The sequence below is a fragment of the Hemiscyllium ocellatum genome, chromosome 18 (genome assembly GCF_020745735.1).
Source record: "Hemiscyllium ocellatum isolate sHemOce1 chromosome 18, sHemOce1.pat.X.cur, whole genome shotgun sequence".
NCBI classification, from domain to species: domain Eukaryota; kingdom Metazoa; phylum Chordata; class Chondrichthyes; order Orectolobiformes; family Hemiscylliidae; genus Hemiscyllium; species Hemiscyllium ocellatum.
Genome location: NC_083418.1, coordinates 53,025,479 through 53,049,998, shown reverse-complemented (window position 1 = coordinate 53,049,998; position 24,520 = coordinate 53,025,479). Strand labels below are relative to the sequence as shown.

Below are 24,520 nucleotides of genomic sequence, written 5' to 3'. Positions count from 1 at the left end.
AAAATTGACCATTTAGCTCCAATTGCACGAAAATGTAAATAGGACAACCCAGTGGGTGAGAAAGATTGCAAATAAATTGGACTGAGTTCTTGGAGACTTAAGAGATTGATTCCCACATTCATAGAATGCCATGAATCCATTGCAGGTATTCACCAAATTATTGAATGAAGTATTTTATTTGGTGAGTACTCAGCCCTCCAAGTCTCAACTTGAAAATCACAACAGTTCACACAAGAAACTGACAAAATTATATCAAACCTTTTTAACAACGTTGAGTTTGTCTGGCGCGTGATCAAACAGAGTGTCAAAAGCATCCCGTTCTGAAAGAGGTTGAATAGAGTTAGACCTGGGGCAAGCAGGCAAGATTGTAAAAATCACAAAACATTGAAAATTCCCTTTTGTATCTGAAATATCCAATACAACTGAAGACATTTCACAGGAGCACAGACCAGGCAGAATCCGGCCCGGAAACGGGTGAGAGCAAACATTAGGTCAGGTGATCAAACCTAGTGAAAAGAGATATGTTTTAAGGGTATTTTCTCGGACGGTAAGACTGATAGGTTGATTTCCACATAAATACAAAGGTGCTAGGGAAATGCAGCAGCTTCTATGGAGGGAGAGAGGTAATGTTTTGAGTCCAATACAATTCTTTAGAACTTAGTTTTTAGTTGATTTCCACAGCCCTTTGTAAATAACTGCTTTCTCACATTAGTCCAGCATGGAATAACTTTAAACGTTCTATACACTTATTCTAGACTCCCCCACCAGAGTAAATAGTTTCTCTGCACCTACTCTACTTCCCATCTTAATGAGATTAATTCAACCTCTTAAAACCCAATATCAGATTCCCTCCAGATTTAGAAGCAAGACAAGCACACAGCCCTGCAATAAATTCAGGTCTACACTCTTGTGAGTGAACATTAACAAGTTTTATTAAACCTAACTCTATAGAAGAGAAGATGAGAAAGGACATCTTTCTGGAAACTTACAGATTCAGGATCCACTTCCATGTGTTCTGAAATCAACATGACATAACTGCTTTTGTTTATGCTCAGTAACTAGTCCTAGACTGAACGTATAATTAAACCCTTTACCCCAAACACCTGGAGCACTTTTCACATGTCGCCTTAACTTTGTGGAGTGAATCTGAGAGCTGGGATTTACTGAGCTCTTTTTATTCTGCCTTTCGGGACACAGGATCAGTGGGAATTGCATTCTGCCGAATCCTCAGCATCAAAGTCAAGCAACTTAGAACAATAATCCTGACAAAAATTGTAGAAATGTACCCAAAAAAAGCAAAAATGCCTAACTCAACAGCCCAAAGGCTATTTAGAAATTCATGGGACACTTACCATGTCTCCCTGACAAAGCTCTGCAATTAAACATAAAACATGTATTAGAAATCATTTTTATTGCACATTTCCTAAGTGGAGATGCACAAATACATTCAAGCCTTACACTTGGGAGGCACGGTGGCACAGTGGTTAGTGCCAGAGACCAGGTTCAATTCCCGCCTCAGGCAACTGACTGTGTGGAGTTTGCACTTTCTCCCCGTGTCTGCGTGGGTTTCCTCCGGGTGCTCTGATTTCCTCCCACAGTCCAAAAATGTGCAGGTTAGGTGGATTGGCCATGCTAAATTGCCTGTAGTGTTAGGTGAAGGGGTAAAATGTTGGGGAATGGGTCTGGGTGGGTTGCGCTTTGGCGGGTCGGTGTGGACTTGTTGGGCCGAAGGGCCTGTTTCCACACTGTAAGTAATCTAATCTCAAGAATCGACTTGACTTCCTTCATTATTGTTCAGTGGAAGTGCTGGAACTCTCCCTGCTAGCAGCACACTGTGTGAACTCACACACTGCAACAGTTCAAGAAGGAAGCTCACCACCCTTTATGTGGCACAATGAGATGAGATGAGGTCCACCATGTCCACTGAGTCAAGGATACAGGCACTCAGCTTCACATTTGAAGGGCAGTATTTGACCTGTGCAGAGTTTCATAATCCCCAAAGAAATCAAAAATAATTTAAAAAAGAAATTGAATATCCAGCAACTTGATTGGAAAAAAAATCACTTGACAAAGGTCTTACTATAATAAACAAACCAAAAGAAAACTTAACTAACACTATCCAGTAGGTGACTTGTACTGTAAACAATAGAAACTACCCCGCATTTTGAAGTTTTGAAATTACCAAAAGTTCCACTTATTCCCCTAAGTGGACACCTCATTTTCCAGGAAACAGTTTGAGGTTTCCACTGGCTTGTTTCTTTTTCCAGATAAGTAACTTTTAATTCCCAAACTGACTTACATGATGAAAATTAACAGGAGAGTTCTCCTCTCACAGAGCCATCAATCTTCTAGAATGGCTTAAATCCTCCCAACTTGATTATTAATTTTAAAATAGTTATAGAGAGGGAGAAAACCAGTCCACAGGTTCAAATTCTAAATTGGGGCAAGGTAAATTTTGATGGAATTAGACAGGAGCGTGCAGGGATTGACTGGAGTAGTTTGTTTACAGGCAAAGGGACCCCCAGCAAGTGAGATAGCAGGAGTTCAAGATCTATATGTTCCCATGAGGGTGAAGGGTAAGGTGGGCAGAAATAGAGAACCCTGATGACAAGCGATACTGAGGCTTTGACCAGAAAAAAGGGAGGTACGGCTCAGGTACAGGCAGCTGGGATCAAGGGAATCCCTGGAGGTATATAGGGAATACAGGAGTTTACTGAAGAAGAAAATCAGGAAGGCGAAAAGGGGACATGAAATAGCCATGGTTGAAAAGATAAGGGTGAATCCAAAGAGGTTCTTTAAGTATATTAAAGAAAAAAAGAATAAGTAGAGTCAGAATAGGATCCCTCAAGCACCAAAGCGGACATGTATGTGTAGAACCACAGGAAATCGGCGAGGTCCTTAATGAATATTTCTCCTCTATGTTTACAGTGGAGAAAGACATGAAGACTTGGGAACTTGGGGAAGTTAGCGGTCATATATTAGGGACAATCCATATCACAGTAGAGGTGGTGATGGATGTATTAGAATGTATGAAAGTGGATAAAACTCATGGTCCTGATGAGATATATTCAAGAACATTGTAACAAGCCAGAGAAGAAATTGCAGAGACCCTCCCTGATATTTTTGCATCATTGTTAGGCATGGGTGAGGTCCTGGAAGATTGGGGTAGCAAATATTGTGCCCTTATTCAAGGCTGCAAAGAAAAACCTGGGAACAATAGACCAGTAAAACTAATAACTGTGGTGCGTAAGCTACTTGAAAGGATTCTGAGAGATAAAATATGCATGCATTTGGAAAGACAGGGTTTGATTAGGAACAGTCAGCATAGCTTTGTGCATGGGAGACCATGTCTCACAATGAGTTAGAGTTCTTTGATGATGTGACCAGGAAGGTTGATGAGGGCAGGGTGCTAGGCATAGTGTATGTGGATTTCAATAAGGCCTTTGATAAGTTTCTAAATGATCGGCTGTTCTGAAAGTTTACACTGGATGGAATCCAGGGGGTCTGGCAAATTAGATACACAATTGGCTTGATGGTAGGAAGCAGAGGGTAATAGTGGAAGGATGCTTGTCAGACTGGAGGCCTGTGACTAGTGGAGTGCCTCATGGGTTGGTGCTGGGCCCATTGCTGTTTGTTATCTAATCAATAATTTGGATGAAAATGTACAAGGCATGATTAGTAAGTTTGCAGATGACACTAAAACCGATGTTATTGTGGACAGTGAGCAAGGTTATAAGAAATTGTAGCAAGACCTTGATCAGCTGGGGCAGTGGGCCAAGAAATGGCAACCGAATTTTAATGCAGGTAAATGTGATGTCTTGCATTTTGAAATGTCAAATCAACGTAGACGTTTCATGGTGAATGGTAGGGCCTTAAGGAGTGTCGTGGAACAAAGGTATCTCAGAGTTCAGGTGCATGGTTCTCTAAAAGTGGAGTCACAGGTAGACAGGGCAGTGAATAAGGCTTTTGGCACTTCGTCAGACAAGGCATTAAGTATGGAAGTTGGGAAGTTGTGTTGCAGTTGTACAGAACATTGGTGAGGCCACACTTGGAGTATTGTATTTCGTTTTGGTCACCTTGCTATAGGAAGGATGTTATTAAATTGTAAACACCACAGATGAAATTTACAAGGATGTTGCCAGGACACAGCAGGCTGAGTTACAGGGAAAGATTGGACAAGCTAGGACTTTTCTCTTTCGAGCATAGGAGACTGAGGGGGGATCTGAGAGAGGTGTATAAGATCATGAAAGGCATGGACAGAGTGAATGCACTGTCTTGTTCTCAGTGTTGGGGAATCGAGGACTAGAGGGCAACAGTTTAAGGTTAGTGGAGAAAGAATAAAAGGGAACCTGAGGGGCAACATTTTTTACACAGAGGGTGGTACGCATATGGAATGAGTTGCCAGTGGAAGTTGTTGAGGCGGTTACATGAAAAACATTTAAAAGGCATTTGGACAAATGCATGAATGAGAAAGGTTTAGAAGGATACGAGCCAAGTGCAGGGAAATGGGGTTAGTGTGGGTGGACATTTTTATCAGTATGGATCAGTTTGGGTCACAGGGTCTGTCTCCGTACTGTAGGACTCTATGATCTTTGGAATCTAGTATGAGTGCCCGCCTACAATCTGAACAGTAAACAATAGAGACTAACCGCCTCTCACTCACTCTCTATGATCCTTGCAGATTGACACTGATATCTTCTAACTGCAAACCCATACCAGAATGATCCACAATGCCCTTGGGGAGAGAATTCCAGGATTTTGATCCAGTGACAGTGAAGGAATGGTAATGTGTTTCCAAGTCAGGATGGTGAGTGATGTGGAAGGGATTTTGCAGACGAGTGGTCCCATGTATCTCCTGAACCTTTGTCCTCCTCGATGGAAGTGGTCATGAGTTTGGAAGGTGTCGTCTAAAGATTTTTGGTGAATTTCTGCTGTGCATCTTGGTTATAAATACACACTGCTGCTACTGAGGGTGGTGGAGGGATTGGATAGTTGTGGATGTGGTGCCAATCAAGTGGACTCTTTGTCCTGGATGGTGTCAAGCTTCTTGAATGATGTTAGAGCTGCACCCATCCAGGCAAGTGGACAACATTCCATCACACTCTTGACTTGTGGCTTGAAGATGGTGACCAAGCTTCAGAGTATCGGGAGGTGAGTTCCTCACTATGGTATTCCTAGCCTCTGACTTGCTTTTGTAACCGCTGTATCCTTATGACGAAGGAGCAGTGCTCTGAAAGCTTGTAATTATAAATAAACCTGTTGGACTATAACCTGGCATTGTGTAACTTCTGACCTTGCCCACCCCAGTGCAACACCGATACATGCCAATCCCAATCCTATTAGACAGTCTACAAATGAACCCAGCTCAAACATGCGAATCCTCTCCAATATTATAAGGCAGTTGAGGCAGCGGGTGTGACATGTTATCAGTAGGCTTGCCATGTCCAGTTTGTCAGCTTGAGGTTTGGCATGGTTGTCAGCCCAACGTATTTTGATCAAAGTAAATTGCATGGAAGTGCCACATCGGTGCAGTTTTAAATTACTTCTGTGGCCTTCATGATAGGACCATCCAGCACAGGAGGAAGCCACTCAGCCTCTTGCAGCTGGTGTGGTTCAATGAAAGAACTGTCTCGCTAGAGCAGGGCAGCCTTCTCCACAGCCACATAAACATTCCTTTGCCAGTTTTTAGCCAATCCTCATTTGAAAGTTACTCTGATTTCGGACAGAATATTCCAAGTCATTGTAGGAAAAAAACATTTCTGCTCATCTGCTCCTCTGGATATTTTGCCAATTCCAAGTCCATGTACTCTAGTTATCAATCCTGTACTGGTAGAAACCAGATATTTAGCGATCAACGTCTTCATAATTTTGAACACTTTTCTCTCCCTTTAAACTTCTTGCTTTAAACAGAACAATCGCGCCTGTTCAAACTTGGATGCATAGGTCACAATGGGAGTATGCTCGATTGGTGTCGAGGAGTAGCACTGAGCATGCATCCAAAAGCTATATCGCAAATAAGTGGGTCATGTTCCTAGAACTCCATCCCTAACGGTACCATGAACATACCTACACCACACGTAATGCAGTGGTTCAAGCCAACTCCTCCACTAACTCTTTCCTTCAGCTTGTGGTTCACATGGGATCAAACCAGCAAAAGCAGAATCAAGAGCCATTTTTACATTTCATGACACAAAATTAAAATAAATCAACTTCTTGGGAGGAAAATGGTTTTGGTGACCATACGGTGAGACAGGAAGCAAACTGAGAGACAGCCTAAAAATACCCTGCCGAAGAACTCTTGGGATAACTTTTCTGGGAATACTGGATGTTTTGAAAGGTTTTCATTCTCAGCAGCTTTCCTTTCGGAGATGTTTTGATTTACTGTGAGATTTTGAGTACTGGCAGCTCTATTTTCCTTGGCTATTGCTAAAACTGCCGAGCTCCTCATACAGTTAACAAAACACAGATTAGCAATCAAGTGTCAAACTCTAACATCTGTGTTCGATTATAGAAGGACTATGTTTACATACTCAGTATTGCCAGTGATTTCTTCTTGGATATGCCGAGACTGCAGAATTCCCTCTCTTTTCTGTGGGAAAGCAAGTTAAAAACAGTGATTGAGACAATCAGTTCTTTATTTTTCCTGCCACAGCTTCCACATGGATGACAATGGAAGTCAGATGGTAACTTGGTTATCCTGTCAAGAACCTACACGGCTTTTGTTAGCAGATCATCCACTGTCCTGTCATTCACTCTCCACAAACCTCAGCTTATCTCATACTCAGCTGCCCACATCCTAACTCTCACCAAGTCCCATTCACCTTCACACTGAGATACACCGCCTTCCAATCCAGCAATAGCACACAGAAACATCGAAAATAGGAGCAGGAGCAGGCCATTCAGCCCTTTGAGCCTGCACCACCATTCAATACCATCATGGCTGATCAAGCAACTTCAGTATCTCACTCCCGCCCACTCTCCACACCCTTTGATCTGTTTCGCTGCAAGGGCTACATCCAGCTCCCTCTTGAATACATTTAATGTACTGGCTCCAATTCTTTCCTGTGGGAGAGGATTCCACTGGTTCACAACTTGGAGTGAAGAAATTCTTCTTCATCTTACCCCTTATTCTTAGACTGGGACCCCGCATTCTGGACTTCCCCAACATCAGGAACATTCTTCCTGCATCTAGCCTGCTCAGTTCCATGAGGATTTTAGAAGTTTCTATGAGATCCCCCAACATTCTTCTAAATTCCAGTGAGTACAAGCCCAGTCAATCCAGCCTTTCCTCGTATGTCAGTCCTGCCATCCCGGGAGTCAGTCTGGAGACCCTTCACTGGACTCCCTCAATAGCAAGAATGTCCTTCAGACCAGAAGAGCAAAACTGCACACAATGCTCAAGGTGTGGCCTCATCAAGGCCCCTGTATACCTGCAGCAAGACCTCCCTACTCCAGTACTCACATCCTCTAGCTATGAAGGCCTGCATGCCCCACTGCCTGCTGCAGCTGCATGCCAACCCTCAGCGCTTGTTCCACCGTGACACCCAGGTCTCACTGCAAATCATCTTTTCCTAAAGTGCCACCATTCAGATAATAATCTGCTTTCCTGTCTTTGCAGCCAAAATGGATAACCTCACATTTGTCCACTTTATGTTGCATTTGCCAAATACTTGCCGACTCAGCCAGCCTGTTCAAGTCACCCTGCAGGCTCTTCGTATCCTCCTCACAGCACACACTGCCACCCAGCTTATTGGCATCTGCAATCATCATTTGACAATGCTCATCCTCATTTTCAAATCCATTCGCAATGAACCTTTCTGCAGCTCTACCTATTCCCACCCCCCATTCTCCCCAACAATGCTGTGATTCTCTTCCCTCCTCCCCACAAAGCAACTGATTCTCTTGTCATAAAGATGTACAGCAGAGACCCTTCGGTTCAACCTGTCCATGCTGACCAGATATTCTAAATTAATCTAATTCCATTTGCCAGCATTTGGCCCATAAATCCTTCCTATATATTTATCCCGTCCAGATGACTTTTAAATGTTGAAACTATACCAGCCTCCACCACTTCCTCTGGCATCATTGCATACACTCACCACCCTCTGCATGAAAACGTTGCCCCTCTTTTAAATCTTTCCCCTCTCACCTTAAACCTATACCCTCTAGTTTTGGACTCACCTACCCTGGGGACAAGACCATGACTATTTCCCCTATCCACACCCCTTATGATTTTATAAACCTCGATAAGGTCACCCCTCAGCCCCCGACTCTCCAGGGAAATCAACCTCAATCTATTCAGCCTCTCCTTATAGCTCAAACCCTCCAACCTTGACAATATTCTTGTAAATGTTTTCTGTACCCTTTCAAGTTTATATAAATGACTTGGCCTTTAAAATGGGGTTGGAAGATGGTATAGACCTTGTCAGCTGGATAAAACTGGTTTAGAAATTCCGTGGGTTTTTTTGTAAACAGCAGCAGTAAACACAAAAACAAGAACAATGTACTAAACACTTATGTTTTTACTAAATTAAAATGGAAAGAACTGCAGATGCTTTAAATCAGAGACAAAAACAGAAATCGTCAGAAAAGCTCAGCAGGTCTGGTAGCATCTCTGCAGAGAAATCAGAGTTAACCTTTCGAGTCATGTGTCTCATCCTCAGAACCGTGGTAGCTAAAATGTTGCTTTATATGCAGAAAGTAAGGTTGGGGGAGGGGATAAGGAATAAACCATAGGTGGGGATAGAGCCGAAAAAGAGAGAAAAACAATGGGACAGACAAAGGAATGGATAACGATCTGGCTGGGAGGGACAACAGCTGTTAATGGAGAATGTTAGTCACTCACAATAGTGTGTAATGACAGACTGTAATGGCAGGCCTGCTGTGTTGGGGAGTTGGGATGAGGTCATGGGGGAGTTCAGACCCTAAAATTATTGAACTTCTATATGGAGTCCAGAGGGCTGCAGGATCCCTAGGCTGTAAATGAGGTGCTGTTCTTCCAGCTTGTACTGAGCTTCACTGGAACACTGCAGCAAGCCTGAGTCAGAGATATTGGCCAGGGAACAGGGTGGTGTGTTAAACTGGCAGGTCACTGGAAGCTCAGGGGTTTTTTTTTCCCCGACAGAATGTAGGTGTTCTGTGAAGCTGTCGCCTAGTCTACACTTTCTTTCCCCATTGTAATGGGGAAAGAATTGTAATTGCTATTTGTGAGCAGCAAATACAGTAGATTAGATTGTCAGACATGCAGGTAAAGTGCTGCTTCCCCTGGAGGCTATGTTTGGGCCCTTGGATACTGAGGAGGGAGGAGGTAAATGGGCAGGTGTTACACCTTTGGCGGTTGCAGGGGAAGGTGTCATGGTGAGGGGGGTGGGGTTGTTGGGTGTGAAGGAAGATTGGACCAGGGTGTCCTAGAGGGAATGGTCCCTGTGGAAGACTGACAAGGGAGGAGAGGGGGACGTGTGTCTGGTGAGTTTGCTAAAAGCAGTAGAGAGTCACTCTCTTAAGGCAAGTGAGTTAACAGATTTACACTCAATGGAACTGAAGGTGGCTGAAATGGCAGCGAATAATCATCTGGGTGTGGATGCTAGTGGGACAGCAGGTAAGGACAAGGGAGACCCCATCACTGTTGCAGGAGGGAAGAGAGGGGGGTGAGGATGGAAGTGCAGGAAGTGGGTTGGATCTTGTTGAGGACCCTATCAACAACAGTGCTGGGGAATCCTTGAATGAGGAAGAAGTTGGACATTTCAGAAGCTCCCTGGTGAAATTGGCCTCATTGGAACAGATGCGACAGAGACAGAGGAACTGGGAAAATGGAATAGACTCTTTACAGGAAGCAGGGTGTCAGGATGACTAGTCTCCATTAATAGCTATACGCTGTCCTAGCCAGGTTGTTATCCACTTCTTTGTCTGTCTAACTGCTCTGCTCTCTCTTTGGGCTCTATCTCCACTTACCATTTACTCCTTACTCACCCCCCTCACCCTAACTTCTGCAGATAAACCAACATTTTCCTAGTTTCCATACATTCTGAGGAAGGGTCATCTGAGCCGAAACATTAATTCTGATTTCTCTCCACTTATGTTTTTACCTTTTATTAGTTAGACCTCAGCAGGAGAATTGGGTACAATTTTGACAATAGACTCTAATAAGGAGAGGGTCCAGAGGAGTTATACTGGAAAAGGTATTAGAAGTGAGGTCCTTTTGTTGTACGGTGAGGCTGTGGTTCATCTCCTTCCTCAGGGTAGGAGGGGGCTACAGGAATTATTAAAAATGGGTGAGTTTGATAAAAGCAGTAGTGAGTCACTCCCTTAAGGCAAGTGAGTTGACAGATTTACACTCATTGGAGCTCAAGGAAAAATGAAGAGAAACCTTGTACAAAGGTTGTTAAGATCTGGAGAATTTCAGCAAGTCTGGCAGCATCTGTACAGAGAAAGCAGACTTAACATTTCAGATCCAGGACTGTGAAGGATCGTCACTGGACTTGAAATGTTAAATCTTCTTTCCTCCACAGATGCTGCCAGACCTGCTGAGTTTCTCCAGCAATTTCTGGTTTGCTTTGTTTCAGATTTCCAACGTTAAGATCTGGAATTGACTCCTATTTGAAAGTAATATGGTTTACAATTGTTTTTTGTTTTAGTCTCTGCCATCAATACACACACATCACTGGTTCAGTATAAATATTTAACTCGAATCAAGTGATCTAACAGGTGGCTGATTCATTTTCCCACCACCTTCTATTGCTGCCATAAATTAGAATCAACATCTCTGAGTCAAATATGCATCTCATTTTCACTTTGTTCCTGAAAATTCCCAGATCAATCGTACATCTGGACTCTATCATCATTAGACATGACACCTGTCAGAGGTTTCTTTTCTAGTAGTCAATTACCTGGACAACCACCACTTGAACGGAGACGTGATCTGGGAGTCGGATTGGTGCCCTGAAGTATTGGGAAACTGCAACCAGCAGGTGGAGAATGGCAACCAGACTCTTCATATGAACACCTAAAGAACCACAAAGACACAAACAAACAGCACTGCCTCTGTCAGTGTCTCAATAAACGAGGCAACACACCTCAAATCAAATATTAAAAGCAGCCTCTCACACTGAAGCACATGACCAGTTGGGAAATCACATCAGAAAATCATATGGCTTCAACATTTGATCAATTACTGCCATAAACCTCAAAAAAAATACAAAGTCAAAAGATGCTATCTCCTCAGAACTGGACAAATCATATAATTTCATTTGAACAGCAGAAGTAAATTACTCAATAGTGACACAGATGCACTGAAATTACAGGGTGTGGTCTAGAAACATATAAAACCAATTGGTCCTTTGGAAAACACTTGTCCATTATTTTGAAAAAAGGGAAAGAAATTTATTTGCAATGATTAGTAACTCCCTGGAAGTAACTAAGAGAAATTTTCCAGGGGTTAGCACCTTAGAGTCTGTATTTTATGAATTAAATTCCTCTGCAGGTACATTGACCCAAGACTCAACGCTCCCAGTCCTAGTGCAGCACTCAAGTGCTCCAATGTCAAATAAACCACCTTTCAAATTAGATATTAAACCAAAGACCATTCTTACGCATTACATAGATACAAAAGGTTTCACAGCACTCTTTGAAGAAGCTCAAGTGAATTGCCCCAGTGGTCAAATACTTGTTTCAGCTTTCTATGTAAATGACTAGTGGGCTTCCTACAGTGAATACACTTCCAATGTAACTTGTTGGATACAAAATACTTTGAAACATTATGAGGTTGTGAAAAGTGGATTAAGAAAACCTTTGTAATAACAGCAGCACACTTGATTGAATGAGCACAATTTTCTATGAACTAATAGGATTCTGACATTCACCTACACATAGGAAGTTTTCCTGTTACATTAGGGAGGCCGTGCAGCCTGAAACGCATGCATTGGTTCTTTGAAGCAGATATCCAATTAATTCTTCTCCTGTTATTATGAAAACTTCTCAAATTAAACAACTTCTTTTTCTGAGCAACAGTTTGTGCAGTTGAAAATATCTGCAACTTGCCAAATCTACCCAATAATTGCTCGGACAGGAGATATGGAGGCGCAGTGTGGAACATTAGAAATGGAGGAGACCATTCAATCCTGCAACCGGAACTGAAATTCAGTTAGATTATGGTTGTTCTGTCTCTTCACCTCACTTACTCATCATCATGATCCAGTCACTCTTTCCTCACATAGTTCGGTCAAAATTTTGTAATTGACCCCTACTGCCAGTCTCAATAACTTTTCAGGGCAAACAGTTACAGATTTTCACCCTTAGCATGAAGAAGTGCATCTTGACTTCACTCCAATAGCCTGGCTCTCATTTCAAAATTGTACTTTTGTCCAGTTCTCGGAAGAGTGGCTCACTCCATGACTGGTTTGCTGCTCATTTGAATCTCTGCATACAGGAATCATATCCATCTGCGTCAACCTCCCTCCCAGCGAGGTGAGTGGCTGCGAAAAGCTTTGGGTCTGCACAAACTCTCCAGATTTTCGAAGAATGCAACAGCTGTTGTTCCTGACATTCACACAGGAAGACTAAGTTTGAGCCCAATTCCAGCTTTTGGAAGGTTCTACTCAAAATTTCACACTCAGGTTAAAGGGGAGGGTGGGGAGGGGTGGGCGGGGGGTGGGTGGGAAAGAGACTCTGAAGATAATAAAACCAAGAGCACCAGGGATACATTTCCTGCCAGACAGTAAATCCTTTGGCAGTAAAGAGGCAACTCTGCAGGATAAAGTTGACAACTTTTGAAAAAGAGCATTCAAAGTGAGTGACAATCCATCTTTGGTCAGTTTTTCCAAAACTTTGACTATTTGTTTCCTTCTGTGTAAACCAGTCAAGGAGTTCAACGTAACTGAAGAAATCTTGTTCCACTCATTGTGTAGAGGCAAGTAGGTCATTTGTGTTGCATCTTCCTCAATTCTGTTACTGACATGATCTTTTTTCAGAATCTCTGTTCGCCCTTCAACATAATGTAGTGCACTCTTTATGACACAGGCAGTCAGATAGTTTGGGAGAGGAGGGTGCATCGATATAAAACATTAGCTGGAAAACACATCCATATACATACTGAGGAAATGTCTGCAAGAAAATAAAAATGGACAACTCCAGACATACAACTGCAGATCCACAGATCAGCAACTAAAATGCAAAGAGTGCTATTCTTGAGATTTCTATTGGTTCTGGTAACTGGTCCTAAGATACAAATGTGAACTTTTAGTGCTAACAGGTACCAGGATTTGAAATAAAAACAGGAAGTGCTAGAGAAACTCAGCAGGTCTGGCAACATCTCTGCAGAGAGTGACTGAGTTATTGTTCCAAGTCCAATATGACTCTTCTTCAGAGCAGGATGCGGGCACTTGCTAATTTTCTTTCTTCTGCACTGCATGCAGAACACACAGGATGTGTTGAAGAGACTTGCATTGTGCTTATACCAGAGCATATATGTATGCTTGCACGAAACTATGTTCACAATCCTGCATGCATGTATCAGTAAGATTACCAAATCCACCTGGTTAGATTCCAAGAACTTGCATCACATTTACTTCCAAAAGCCCCATGCTCCCATTTAACTGCTTCTGGCTTGCTAATATATAGACTCACTCCAAATTTTTAGTGTGCAATAAAATCCTTCGCACTTCCTAGACTGTCATTATTCACAAAATATTCTGTTTTATCCTTCAGACTTTCCTACAATGAACTCTATCTGCCAGCTTTACCTATTCTCGGTTTTAAAACATGTTGCTCTTCTTCCATTCTTCCCATTATGGTGGAAAATATCATACTTCATCAAGTTAAACTTCATTAGCCACCTTCTCACCCTAATCATAGAGTCATAGGGACGTACAGCATGGAAACAGACCCTTCAGTCCAACCCGTCCATGCCAACCAGATATCCCAACCCAATCTAGTCCCACCTGCCAGCACCCGGCCCATATCCCTCCAACCCTTCCTATTCATATACCCATCCAAATGCCTATTAAATGTTGCAATTGTACCAGCCTCCACCACTTCTTCTGGCAGCTCATTCCACACATGTACCACCCTCTGTGTGAAAAAGTTGCCCCTTAGGTCTCTTTTATATCTTTCCACTCTCATCCTGAACCTATGCCCTCTAGTTCTGGACTCCCCGTACCCAGGGAAAAGACTTTGTCTATTTATCCTATCCATGCCCCTCATGATTTTGTAAACCTCCATAAGGTCACCCCTAAGCCTCCGATACTCAAGGGAAAACAGCCCCAGCCTGTTCAGCCTCTCCCTATAGCTCAAATCCTCCAACCCTGGCAACATCCTTGTAAATCTTTTCTGAACCCTTTCAAGTTTCACAACATCTTTCCGATAGGAAGGAGACCAGAAGTGCACGCAATATTCCAACAGTGGCCGAATCAATGTCCTGTACAGCTGCAACATGACCTCCCAACTCATGTACTCAATACTCTGACCAATAAAGGAAAGCATACCAAATGCCTTCTTCACTATCAAGGAGCAATGAACCTGCACTCCAAGTCTCTTTGTTCAGCAACACTCCCTAGGACCTTACCATTAAGTGTATAAGTTCTGTTACGATTTGCTTTCCCAAAATGCAGCACCTCGCATTTATCTGACTTGAACTCCATCTGCCACCTTTCAGCCATTGGCCCATCTGGTCCAGATCCTGTTGTAATCGGAGGCAACCCTCTTCGCTGCCCACTACACCTCCAATTTTGGTGTCATGTGCAAACTTACTAACTGTACCTCTTATGCTCACATCCAAATCATTTACGTAAATGCCAAAAAGTAGAGGACCCAGCACCAATCCTTATGGCACCCACTGGTCACAGGCCTCCAGTCTGAAAAACAACCCTCCACCACCACCCTCTGTCTTGTACCTTTGAGCTAGTTCTGTATCCAAATGGCTAGTTCTCCCTGTATTCCATGAGATCTAACCTTGCTAATCAGTCTCCCATGGGGAACCTTGTCGAACGCCTTACTGAAGTCCATGCAGATCACATCTATCGCTCTGCCCTCAGCAATCCTCTTTGTTACTTCTTCAAAAACCTTATTCAAGTTTGTGAGAAATGATTTCCCACACACAAAGCCATGTTGACTATCCCTAATCAGTCCTTGCCTTTCCAGGTACATATGCATCCTGTCCATCAAGATTCCATCCAACAATTTGCCCATCATCGAGGTCAGGCTCACTGGTCTATAGTTCCCTGGCTTCTCCTTACCACCTTTCTTAAATAGTGGCACCATATTAGCCAACCTCCAGTCTTCTGGCACCTCACCTGTGACTATCGATGATACAAATATCTCAGCAAGAGGCCCAGCAATCACTTCTCTAACTTCCCACAGAATTCTCAGGTACACCTGATCAGGTCCTGGGGATTTATCCACCTTTATGCGTTTCAAGACATCCAGCATTTCCTCTTCTGTAATATGGACATTTTGCAAGGTGTCACCATTTATTTCCCTACTGTCTATATCTTCCATATCCTGTTCCACAATAAATACTGATGCAAAATACTCATTTACTATCTCCACTTTCTGTGACTCCACACAAAGGCTGCCTTGCTGATCTTTGAGAGGCCTTATTCTCTGCCTAGTTACCCTTTTGTCCTTAATGTATTTGTAAAAACCCTTTGGATTGTCCTTAATTCTATTTGTATAAAAAAGTAAAAAGTGAGGTCTGCAGATGTTGGAGGTCAGAGCTGAAAATGTGTTGCTGGTTAAAGCACAGCAGGTCAGGCAGCATCCAAGGAACAGGAAATTCGACGTTTCGGGCCAGAGCCCTTCTGCATTACTGATGAAGGGCTCTGGCCCGAAACGTCGAATTTCCTGTTCCTTGGATGCTGCCTGACCTGCTGTGCTTTAACCAGCAACACATTTTCAGCTTAATTCTATTTGCCAAAGTTATCTCATGTCTCCTTTCTGCCCTCCTGATTTCCCTCTTAAGTATACTCTGACTGCCTTTATACACTTTTAAGGATTCACTCGACCTATCCTGTCTATACCTGACATAGGCTTCCTTCTTTTTCTTAACCAAACCCTCAATTTCTTTCGTCATCCAGCATTCCCTATACCTACCAGCCTTCCCTTTCACCCTGACAGGAATATACTTTATCTGGATTCTCATTATCTCATTTCTGAAGGCTTCCCATTTTCCAGCCTACCCTTTACCTGTGAACATCTGTCCTCCAATCAGCTTTTGAACGTACTTGCCTAATACCGTCAAAATTGGCCTTTCTCCAATTTAGAACTTCAACTTTTAGATCTGGTCTCTTCTTTTCCGTCACTATTTTAAATCTAATAGAATTATGGTCGTTGGCCCCAAAGTGCTCCCCGACTGACACCTCGATCACCTGCCCTGCCTCACTTCCCAAAAGTAAGTCAAGTTTTGCACCTTCTCTAGTAGGTACATCCACATACTGAATCAGAAAATTTTCTTGTACACACTTACGAAATTACTCTCCATCTAAACCCTTAACACCATGGCAGTCACAGTCAATGTTTGGAAAGTTAAGATCCCCTACCATAGTCACCCTATTATTCTTACAGATAACTGAGATCTCCTTACAAGTTTGTTTCTCAATTTCCCTCTGAGTATTAGGAGGTCTATAATACAATCCCAATAGGGCGATCATCCCTTTCTTATTTCTCGGTTCCACCCAAATAACTTCCCTGGATGTATTTCCAGGAATATCCTCCCTCAGCACAGCTGTAATGCTATCCCTTATCAAAAATGCCACTCCCCCTCCTCTCTTGCCTCCCTTTCTATCCTTCCTGTAGCATTTGTATCCTGGAACATTAAGCTGTCAGTCCTGCTCACCCCTGAGCCATGTTTCTGTAATTGCTATGATATCCCAGTCCCATGTTCCTAACCATGCCCTGAGTTCATCTGCCTTCCCTGTTAGGCCCCTTCCATTGAAATAAATGCAGTTTAATTTATTAGTCCTACCTTGTCCCTGCCTGCCCTGACTGTTTGACTCACTTCTGTTCTCAACCGTACCAGTCTCAGATTGACCTCTTTCCTCACTATCTCCCTGGGTCCGAACCCCTCATCTTACTAGTTTAAATCCTCCCGAGCAGTTCCAGCAAATTTCCCTGCCAGTATATTAGTCCCCTTCAAACCCGTCCTTCTTGTACTGGTCACTCCTACCCCAAAAGAGATTCCAATGATCCAAAAATGTGAATCCTTCTCCCATACACCAGCTCCTCTGCTCTATCCTCCTATTCCTGCCCTCACTAGCTTGTAGCACCATGAGTAATCCAGATATTACTACCCTCGAGGACCTCCTTTTTAAATTTCTGCCTAACACTCTGTCATCTCCTTTCAGAATCTCAACCTTTTCCCTTCCTATGTCATTGGTTCCAATGTGGACAATGACCTCTTGTTGGCACCTAGCCCCCATGGGAATATTCTGCACCCTCTGAGACATCCTTGATCTTGGCACCAGGGAAGCAACACACCATTCTGACTTTTTGCTGCTGGCCACAGAAACGTCTGTCTGCACCTCGGACTAGAGAATTCCCTAACACAATTGATCTCTTGGAACCTCACGTACCCCTCATTACATTAGAGCCAGTCTCAATACCAGAAACTTGGCTGTTTGTGCAATGTTCCCCTGAGAATCCATCACCCCCTACATTTTCCAAAACAGCATACCTGTTTGAAATGTGTATATGTGTATAGCCACAAAAGACTCCTGCACTAGCTGCCTACTTCTCTTACCTTTCCTGGAGTTATCCCATCTATGTGACTGTATCTGAGATTTTCCCACTTCCTATAACTGCCATCCATCACATACTGTTGCTGTTGCAAATTCCTCATTGCTTCTAACTGTCTTTCCAAACAATCCATTCGATCTGATAAGATTCGCAACCAACAGCATTTATGGCAGATATAATCCGCAGTAACCCTTAAACTCTCTTTAAACTCCCACACCTGACAAGAAGCACATATCAGAGCTGAAAATGTGTTGCTGGAAAAGCGCAGGTCAGGCAGCATCCAAGGAACAGAAGAATCGACGTTTCGGGCATAAGCCCTTCTTCAGGAATGAAGAAGGGCTTATGCCCGAAACGTCGATTCTCCTGTTCCTTGGATGCTGCCCAACCTGCTGCGCTTTTCCAGCAACACATTTTCAGCTCTGATCTCCAGCATCTGCAGTCCTCACTTTCTCCTCGAAGCAGCACATATCACTCTACTAAAGGCCATTTTTGCTCCTTCACAATCTACAGACCCAGAAAATATCGTCTTATTCCTCTACAAACACTGCCCCAGGTTAAATTAATAGTCATGGCTTATATTTTAAGTTTAATCAAGAGACATATCTCCAAAAATGTATAATCAAGAAAGAACCAACTCTACTCACTACTGCAGACTTTCTGTAGGCCACTTAAAACAATACACCGATCTGATTCTGTGCTGTGAACTTCACCCAAACAGTTCCTCCAAAATCAGTTGTGAATATCACTATTGGTTAATTTTCTCAGACACACTCCAATGTCCAGCGATACATTAATTCAAACAGCAAAGGCAGTGTCAGTTTCTTTCTCTCTCCTGCACTGACCTCACCATGTGTTTCCTATGTCTGTTCTTCCTTTTAAAACTGCTGGTGTTTTAACTTTTTTTTTCTCCCAAAGTTCCAAAACAATGCCACAGCATATAAAACAGTAATTGTTGCTCCTGGAATTTGAGGAAATCACCTCCAGCACCTAAAATACCTCAAAAAAGGAACAGCTGTTGCAGCCAGAAATTTTTCCTGTCCTCTATTTTGGATTATCCAGAACATTTAAAATGTTTTAATCCTCTACATCTGTTTCTACCCCATCACGTCCACCCCCGGCAAAACCCGCTCCTCCGCCCTTGAGCCCCGCTCCTCCAACCGCCACCAAGACAGAACCCCACTGGTTCTCACCTACCACCCCACCAACCTGCGCATACAACGTATTATCCGCCGCCATTTCCGCCACCTCCAAACGGACCCCACCACCAAGGATATATTTCCCTCCCCTCCCCTATCAGCGTTCCGCAAGGACCACTCCCTTCGTGACTCCCTTGTCAGATCCACACCCCCCACCAACCCAACCTCCACCCCCGGCACCTTCCCCTGCAACCGCAGGAAATGTAAAACTTGCGCCCACACCTCCACACTCACTTCCCTCCAAGGCCCCAAGGGATCCTTCCATATCCGCCACAAGTTCACCTGTACCTCCACACACATCATCTATTGCATCCGCTGCACCCGATGTGGCCTCCTCTATATTGGTGAGACAGGCCGCTTACTTGCGGAACGCTTCAGAGAACACCTCTGGGCCGCCCGAACCAACCAACCCAATCACCCCGTGGCTCAACACTTTAACTCCCCCTCCCACTCCACCAAGGACATGCAGGTCCTTGGACTCCTCCACCGGCAGAACACAACTACACGACGGCTGGAGGAGGAGCGCCTCATCTTCCGCCTGGGAACCCTCCAACCACAAGGTATGAATTCAGATTTCTCCAGCTTCCTCATTTCCCCTCCCCCCACCTTGTCTCAGTCGGTTCCCTCAACTCAGCACCGCCCTCCTAACCTGCAATCCTCTTCCTGACCTCTCCGCCCCCACCCCACTCCGGCCTATCACCCTCACCTTGACCTCCTTCCGCCTATCCCACCTCCATCGCCCCTCCCCCTAGTCCCTCCTCCCTACCTTTTATCTCAGCCTGCTTGGCTCTCTCTCTCTTATTCCTGATGAAGGGCTTATGCTCGAAACGTCGAATTCTCTATTCCTGAGATGCTGCCTAACCTGCTGTGCTTTGACCAGCAACACATTTGCAGCTGTGATCTCCAGCATCTGCAGACCTCATTTTTTACTCTTTACGTTGTCAGTAAACATTAATCTATTATACATGTAATAGATCCTCTCACCTCAGGAATTAATGTACAATACAAATAGCTGAGCCTGGAACAAACTGCCCTTGGGATAAATCACCAATGTCATATGGTCCCATCCTGAAAATATCCCATTTATCCACCTTCTGTTCTGTACCAATTAACCAATTCTTTATCGATTCTAACATACTACCCCACAATCTAGTCAACCTTTAACCTGAGTACAACCTTTTGCATGGCTCCTTATTAAATGTTTTCTGAAAATTCAAATACATGTATTGATTTTCACTTATTTACGCTGCAAGTTATAACTTCAAAAATATCCAGATGTTTCCAACGTGATCTCCCTTCATAAAATCATACTGATGCTATCTAATCATTTTGCAATTTTCCAAATGCTTTGTCATTACAACCTTATTAATAGATTCAAGCATTCCACCTACTCCTGACTTCGGGCCAACCAACTCCTGTAGTCCCCCATCTTTTTAATTCTCTTCTTTTTTGTGTAGCAGGTTAATATTTGCTACATTTCAATTCTTTGGTGAACCAACAGGCATTCTCAATCAACACCTCTTTCAAAGTCCATCTGTCTCTGGATATTTAGTTTCATTGATTAAACTGGTCATATTTCTTTCCTGATGTTAGTTTCTTTATATCCCTCACTTTCATTTGATCCTTCATTATATCTGGTATGTTCCTTGCATCTTCAACTAGAAGACAGGCACCAAATATTTATTTAATGTCCTGCTACTTCCTAATTTCCCATTATAATTTCTCCAGTCTCTGCGTTTAGGAGGTCCATGTTTACAACCATTCCTTATTTTGGCATTCATGCAACATCTTTGAGATTTTTTAAAAAAACAAGTTCAAATTACAGTAAATTCTCTGTGGCTGCAGGATTGTGATTCCTAAAATTCGTCTATCCGTCCCAAACATTAAGTCGCAACAAATTCAACATTTGTGGGCAAACTCACATAGGCACCATTTTTAATCTGTATTTTTAAATGAGCTTCACATTCGTAATTGTTATCATTTGCAGATATTCTCAGAAACAGAACCCTCCCACATGCTGAGGAATGACTACTTCATTCTCAAATTTTACTTTTTGTCCCTCGTCATTCATGTTTTTGATAACCCTTTATTGAATTTTTTTTAAAAACAAACTTCATAATCTTTAGGCTTACTACGTGGCGACACTGTAAGCTTTTTTGTTTCATCTAATAATATCTTTAATTTCTCTAGTTAGCTCTGGTTCCAATACTTTTGTTTATTCTTCTAGGTTTTATTAACACTTATGTTAAGTGTCGAAAGGACTGGGATTTGGTGCAAAGTGATAGCCGGTTAAAACTCTCTCCACACGCAAGAGCTTCATGTTGGCAGTCTTCAAGTAGGTAGACTTACATGAATGAAGATCTCAATGAATAGAGTAAAGGCTGTGTTATTCTGTAGGTTGTACAGTTAGAAGATACAAAGCAGTGAAGACAGGGACAGTGAGTTTGTACAGCCTGAACAATACCCATTGCTGCTTTTGAATTCGTGTCAGAGCTCACTAACCATTTAAAAAGGTGAGAAAGGAGTCTCTGGAAATCCTATACATAGAGTCACTCAGCACAGAAACAGAACCTTTGGTCCATGTGGAATATAATCCCAAACTGAAGTAGTCCCACCTGCCTGCTTCTGACCCATATCCCTCCAAATCTTTCCTATTTATGCATCTGTTCAAATGTTGTAGCCACCTGATGAAGGAGCAGTGCTCTGAAAGCTAGGACTTCCAAATAAACCTGTTGGACAGTAACCTGGAGTTGTGTGACTAACGTTTTCCACCCCAGTCCAACACCAGCACCTCCCACATCCTGTATAATCTCAACATGATGTTCCAACTCCTATCCTCAAGGACTGAACAATGAAGGCAAGTGTGCCAATTGCCTTTTTAACCACCCTGTCCATCTGTGACGCAAATGTCAAAGAATTACGTACTTGCACCCCTAGGTCCCTTTGTTCTACAATATGACCCAAGGCCCCTCCATTAATTGTGTAACTCTTATCTTTGTTTGCTGTAGCAAAATCCAATCCCTCGTATTTATTCAGACTGAACCTCAGTCTGCCATTTTTCAGCCCATTGACCCATTTGATCAAGTTCCCTTTGTAATCTTGGAAAGACTTCTTCACTGTCTACTATGCCACCAATTTTGATACTGTCCGCAAACTTACTAACCATATCTTCGATACTCCCATCGAAATCGTTTATATAGATGACAAACAGAATAGGATCCAGAGCTGATCCCTGTGGAACACTACTTCTCACAGGCTACCAGTCCAAAAAGCAACCCTCCACCACCACTTTCTGTCACCTACTGTTAAGTCAATTATGCATCCAATTAGCAAGTTCACCCTGAATCCCATGTGATCTAACTTTCCTAATTAACCCACAATGCGGAACCTTATCGAAAGGTATCTTTTCTAAAGTCTAAGTATACAACGCCCACTGCTCTGCCCTCACCGATCTTTCTGGTAACTTGCTCAAAAACCTCAATCATGTTTATGAGACATGACCTTCCTCACACAAAATCATGCCGACTATCCCTAATCCATTTTTGCCTCTCTAAATGTCCACAAATACTATCTTTTAAAATCACTACCAACAATTTACCCACAACCAAAGTCAGACTCAGAGGTCTATATTTCCCTGGTTTCCCCTTGCACCTTTCTCAAACAAAGGTACAACATTAGTCATCAGGCACCTCAACTGGAGTTAATGATGATGCAAATATTTCTGAAACAAAGGTACAACATTAGTCATCAGGCACCTCAACTGGAGTTAATGATGATGCAAATATTTCTGCAAGGCGTCTCACAATTTCCTCGCTTAATTCCCACAACATAGTGGGATACATTAGATCAGGTTCAGGAGATTTATCCATCTTTATATTCTCCAAGACCTACCAAACTTCCTCTTCAGTAACGTGATCTGTTTTTAAAACATCAAAATTTTTTCTCTATGTCTTCTAGCATCCATTTCTTTCACCACAGTAAAAACTGACACAAAATATTTGTTTAGTATCTCTCCCATCTCCTGGGGTTCAGCAAAAGATGACCTCCTTGCTCTTTAAGGGGCCCTACCTTCTCTCTAGTTATCCTCTTGCTCTTAATATATTTGTGAATCTCTTTGGATTATCCTTAATCCTATCTGCCAATGTTTTCTCATATCCCTCTTCACCTTCCTGGTTCCTTTCTTAAGAATGCCCCACTCTTTATATTGATTAAAAGATTCAATTGAACCAAGTTGTCTTTATCTAAAATAAGATTCTCTTTTAGTCTTGACTAGAGCTGAAAATGTGTTGCTGGAAAAGCGCAGCAGGTCAGGCAGCATCAAAGGAACAGGAGAATCAACGTTTCGGGCAAAAGCCCTCCTGAAGAAGGGCTTATGCCAGAAACATCGATTCACCTACTCCTTTGATGTTGCCTGACCAGCTGCGCTTTTCCAGCAACACATTTTCAGCTCTGATCTCCAGCATCTGCAGTCCTCACTTTCTCCTAGTCTTGACTAGAACCTCAATATCTTTATTCAACCCTTGTTCCTTAATCTTACCAGCTTTACCATTCACTCTAAAAGGAACAAAATGCCTCTGAACTCCTATAGTCACACGATTGAAAGCCTTCCACTTGTCAGATAGATGTCCTTTTACCACTCTATCCAATCAACTTTTGAAAGTCCTTGTCTCATAACATCAAAATATATCTTACTCCAATTAAAAACTAACTTTTATGGAAAGCTTATCCTTTTCCATAACAGGACCCAAGTGAGAGAATGTTCAAATATATGTACTTTGTTAATCACCCATCACTCAGCAGCAGGTTTGAACAAGGAAACAAGATATTTGTATTTAAACAATCCTGCCACCAAAGTTTTAAAGGCAGTTATGCACTTTCAGAACATAATCACTGTTATAAGAAATACAGGAATCAATCTGTGCACAATACAATCACAGAAATGGCAATGTGATAATCACCAGACATTGACATTGGCTGAGGGATAAATAGTGGGCTAAGTGACCAGCAAGAACTCTCCTGGTCTTTACTGAAATAGAGGTTGACTGTGATTTTAGGTAAAAGATCTTCAATTGAACATTTTAACAAACCGACCTTTACTCCCCCCCCATTAAAATCAGACTTACTATCAACTGTCCACTTGATGTTTCTGGGCGGCAGTTTAAGCGTTTCATTGATCTTTTCAAGAACAGTCTGCAGTTTCTGTTTCTGGGCAATTTCCGACTGCGTCACTTCAGCTACATTCAGCTTTTCACCCTCTAGTTTCTCTGCACAAAGTAAACAGGAACATCAGTAAATTGTTCAACAATGGCAGCTTTTACACAGTAAACTTGTACATAGGAACAGGAGGAGGCCATTCAGCCCCTCGAGCTTCTTCCACCAGAGGCTAGTTTTGGAAATCATGAGGTTGTAGAGGAGGAGGAGATTACAGAGAATGGGAGAAGTGAGGGCATGGAATGTCTAAAAACAAAATTAAGGAAATGTTGCACCAGAACAGTCACTGAAAACAGTTGGGGGTGGTTGACTGGGACTTAATGCGAGTAAAAACATAGGCAGCAGAGTTTTGCAGGATATCAAGTTTACAAAGGTGGGAGGTTGGGAGA

At 42.7% G+C, this 24,520-nt stretch overlaps 1 protein-coding gene across 1 annotated transcript in view; it reads right to left on the bottom strand.

Annotated features, from left to right (window-relative positions):
• The window catches only part of LOC132824467 (alpha-parvin), a 125,962-nt gene that overhangs the window by 17,481 nt on the left and 83,961 nt on the right, over positions 1 to 24,520 (bottom strand). Inside the window, exons 5-9 of the mRNA XM_060839009.1 lie at positions 24,044 to 24,184; positions 10,887 to 11,002; positions 6,531 to 6,589; positions 1,353 to 1,372; positions 259 to 320 (exon numbers count right to left, since the gene is read on the bottom strand). Coding sequence (XP_060694992.1) covers positions 259 to 320; positions 1,353 to 1,372; positions 6,531 to 6,589; positions 10,887 to 11,002; positions 24,044 to 24,184 — 398 coding nt within the window. The remainder of the gene's footprint in view (positions 1 to 258; positions 321 to 1,352; positions 1,373 to 6,530; positions 6,590 to 10,886; positions 11,003 to 24,043; positions 24,185 to 24,520) is intronic.